Genomic DNA, 3,419 nt, shown 5'->3' on the forward strand with positions numbered 1-3,419 from the left:
CCCCCCCTCACTCGATCATCCCCTGCTCGCGCAGAGCTTGACCTTTGCCATTTTACGTTGAATTCCGCGCCGCTCTCGCCCCGGGTGTGGCGCGAGACAACGCGTCTGGCGTTGTGGCACGCGGCCTTGCCGCCCCTTCGCCTCACGTCCGCCATCCGCCTCTTCTCTCCCGCCGGCGAGTTCGCTTTGGTTCCGATCTAAACAAGAACCACCGCGCGTGCCGAGGCGTCGTTGCCACTCGGTGGTCCTGACGGGGACCGGCCCTTGTGTCGGAGAGCGCCGGACACGGCCTCGGCCCACGCAGGGTATCGACGACGATGCGCGCCCTCCCCCGATCCCGATGCCGATGACGGCCGACTGTCATCGTTGCGATGGACGGCGGCCGTGTCCGACGGCCCGTTATTATCCCCCCCATGTCATTTGAACAGGGGTGCCCGTGGGCGGCGCTGGCGCGGGGTAGCGCGGCGGCGACTAATTGGTGGGAGGGGCGCTCATCGGGGGCGTCGCTGGGCGCGGAGTAGCAGCAGCGGCGGAGGGGAGGGATGATACCCCCCGCACCTGCCGGCCCCGTGCGCGCCCCGGCGCTCGTGGTGATCGCGACCCTGGTGTGCTCACGGGCGCCATCCATTTGTCCCAACATGCAAGTTTGAGCTCAACTTGGGAACTTGGGTATGGTTCCATACCTCCGATTTGGACGGAACGTGGCTCGTTTGCAAGGTCGGCAAATTAGCTTTCAATTCAAACCTTCCCCGTTCGTCGAAAATCCAAGACTGGGAACCATACCAAAGTCGCGCCCAAACTTTCAGTTTGGGACACCCTACCCTTCCCCCTCCCCAAGTCCTGGTGAGAGGGCTGCCGTTTTCATCTCTCCCATTTCTTCTTTTCCTCGTCTCTGGATCGGACTGAACTCTGTGGGAGTTTTTATGGAGTTTAGTGAGTGCTCTTTGAGCGGCTTCGCCCGGGTATAGCGGCGAAAGGGCCACCCCCGTCCCGTCCCCATCCCGTCGGTCGACGCCCCCTCCCCATCCCTTTTACACATCCACTTGCGGTTCATGTTCATGCACACCTGTCTGCGCTCGTCTCATTGAGTGTGTCTTTTTATTTCTCATCTCTTTGTTCACCCTTTTTTGTTGTCTACTACAAGGATTTATTTCGTTTTTAATTGCTTTAAATATTAGTTTATAGGTGACGAGTGCTTGTTTTGACCTTTGTATTGCTGTATACTTTGTGATTCTTTTCCTTGCTCTCCCTCTCTCTGACTGTTACGTAGTGTAGTAACACCGCGCATTGTCTGTTTCCAGGTGAGTATGCCCCGCTGGCGGCCTAGCCTGGCGGCTCAGCCCCGCCCCAGCTGAGTGGCTCCTCGGCCGGCCTTCTCTACAGACCCCCTGCCTAGCTTCTACTCCACCATGCCAGGTTGTTAGAGCCAGCACCCTCCCCAACCCGGCCCGCGTAGTGACGGCCTGAACATGTGCGATAGAGTCCTCCCCCCGCATGACGAGCAGTTATCACCTTCACCCTGGGTTAACCTGAGGTTAACGTTGGACCTCGGCGGGTCACGCGCCGCCACACGATGCGATTGGCTGTTTTTACGCAATGTAGGTTTTTAAAAAGATGAAAAAACCGTCAGGTACTTGAAGGCCTGCGGGCGAGCCGGGCCCTATTCACCCGGCGCCGCGGAGGGGGACGGGGGGGGGGGGTGACCTGTTTGACGGAGTATTTCGGGTCGCACAGGAAGGGGCGAGGAGGTACGGCGTGGGGGCGGGGCCACTGCCGCTGATGGAAGCCCACCCGCCCCCGGGCGCACACGGGCGCTAGAGTGAGGCACAGCCGCGACAGAACACCGACGACGCCCCCGCCTCTACTGTACCTTCTTCCTTTTTCTTTTTCTCGCTGGAAGTGTGATAAACTGCCCTAGAGTTGCTCCAAGCGAGCTGCTCCAAGAGAGAAGGGGAAAGGGGTGGGGGACGTGTTGGACATTCCGCCCGGGAGGGGTTGTTCTGCTTCTGCGCCCCCTCGCCCCTGCCGCTACTCGCTGTGCCCCGACCGACGTCATACAAATGTGTGTGTATGTGTGTGAGGGGACCCTTCAGGCGCCGGCCGCCCCGCCCCGCCCCCGTCTCTCTATTTCTAGAGATGCGCTGCCGGCCCCGCCCGGCCCCCCGCTGCACTGGCCTGCATGCATCTGATCTGCGCCCGCCCCGTGGCCGTTTCTGGGGCAGCGGGTCGTGCTGGAGTGGGCGCGGGGCCCGCGGGGAGGCGGGGGCTGCTCCTTCTCCTGAGGCCGCGCCTCGAGTGCACCGTCGCCCTGCCGACCCAGGCGCGCCCCTGGCGCGGGGCCGCCCGGGGGGTCGTTTGCGCTAGGCGGCTCTGCCCGGGCGGCGCGTGGCGAGGGGCGTGACTGGCGCGTGTGTTTGTTGAAGACGGCCACCTCCGCCTTCTTATTGATTGGGGGGCTTGTCGCGCCCGGGAGGAGGAGGAGCAGCAGCACCCGGTGGCGCCTCGCTGACCACTCGCTGCGTCACGCCGCGCCGTTGGCCTGCGAGACTGTGATAAATACATGTCGGGGGCGTGGCCCAGCGGGGCGTGTGATGTAGCCGATTTCGTGAATCCGAAATAGTGTCGCCGTCATTGCTGGGCCGCTTCGCGGCGCCCCGTGTACCCCGTGACGTTGGCCCTGTCGTCACTGTGCGCCCCACCCCCTCCCCCGCCCCGCCCTCTCGCGCTGGCTCGCCGCCCGCTGCAGTCCGCTGCCGTGTGTCACCCTCTACGCGCTCCTTTTTTTTGCGTTTCCCTGGGAAATAATTTTCAATTTGGCTCGAGCGCCGTTCCGAACAGGGCGCGCTTGCGTGCTTTTCGAGAAACTACGCGCGAACAGTTGAGGAGGGGGGCAATAAGGGGGTGCGGCGGTTTACTGGGGGGTGAGGGGACGGGCGAGAGGCTTGGGTTGGACGATTTCCCCCTGTAAACGGGTCCGGCGTGGCCCTATCGAAGGGCGAGCAGGGTTCGCGGAGGCCCATTAGTCGGCTCGTAGGACTTGCCCCTGAAGTGCCCCCCTCCCCCAACCTTGTTGTGTTCTAGGAATAGCGTCGCGCAGCCGCCCCTCGCGATGTATATCTCGATAGGGTGTTTTGTGCCCCGCGGCACGGCTGTGGTGGTGCTCTCCCTCCAGGGGCCCTTTGTCGCGGGGGTCGTCGGCCCGGGGCCCAGGTACGCGGCGCCTGCGGTGTGGTGTGTAGCCGGGTGCAGCCCGTCGGCTTGTCGTTCGATCGGGTGGTGATTGGAGTGGATAACGAGGTGCCCGCGGGTTGGGGGCGCATGTCGATATATCGACGGTCACCCCGTCATTAAATGGAGCCCTGACGCAACCTACCCCCCCCCCCCTTTTACCCCTACCTCGCCCCGGTCATGTAGTGCAG

At 63.1% G+C, this 3,419-nt stretch overlaps 1 protein-coding gene across 6 annotated transcripts in view; it reads left to right on the forward strand.

Annotated features, from left to right (window-relative positions):
* LOC113207872 (glycogen synthase kinase-3 beta) overlaps positions 1 to 3,419 on the forward strand; it is a 60,538-nt gene that overhangs the window by 30,636 nt on the left and 26,483 nt on the right. For 2 of the 6 annotated variants that reach the window (XM_026424610.2, XM_052267120.1), the window contains exon 2: positions 1,302 to 1,416. The exons of the other annotated variants lie outside the window; for them this stretch is intronic. In XM_026424610.2, coding sequence (XP_026280395.1) covers positions 1,410 to 1,416 — 7 coding nt within the window. In that variant the 5' untranslated portion in view covers positions 1,302 to 1,409. The remainder of the gene's footprint in view (positions 1 to 1,301; positions 1,417 to 3,419) is intronic. 6 annotated transcript variants of the gene reach the window in all.

Source organism: Frankliniella occidentalis, unplaced genomic scaffold (genome assembly GCF_000697945.3).
Source record: "Frankliniella occidentalis isolate FOCC.00 unplaced genomic scaffold, Focc_3.1 Scaffold47, whole genome shotgun sequence".
In the NCBI taxonomy this organism is placed as follows: domain Eukaryota; kingdom Metazoa; phylum Arthropoda; class Insecta; order Thysanoptera; family Thripidae; genus Frankliniella; species Frankliniella occidentalis.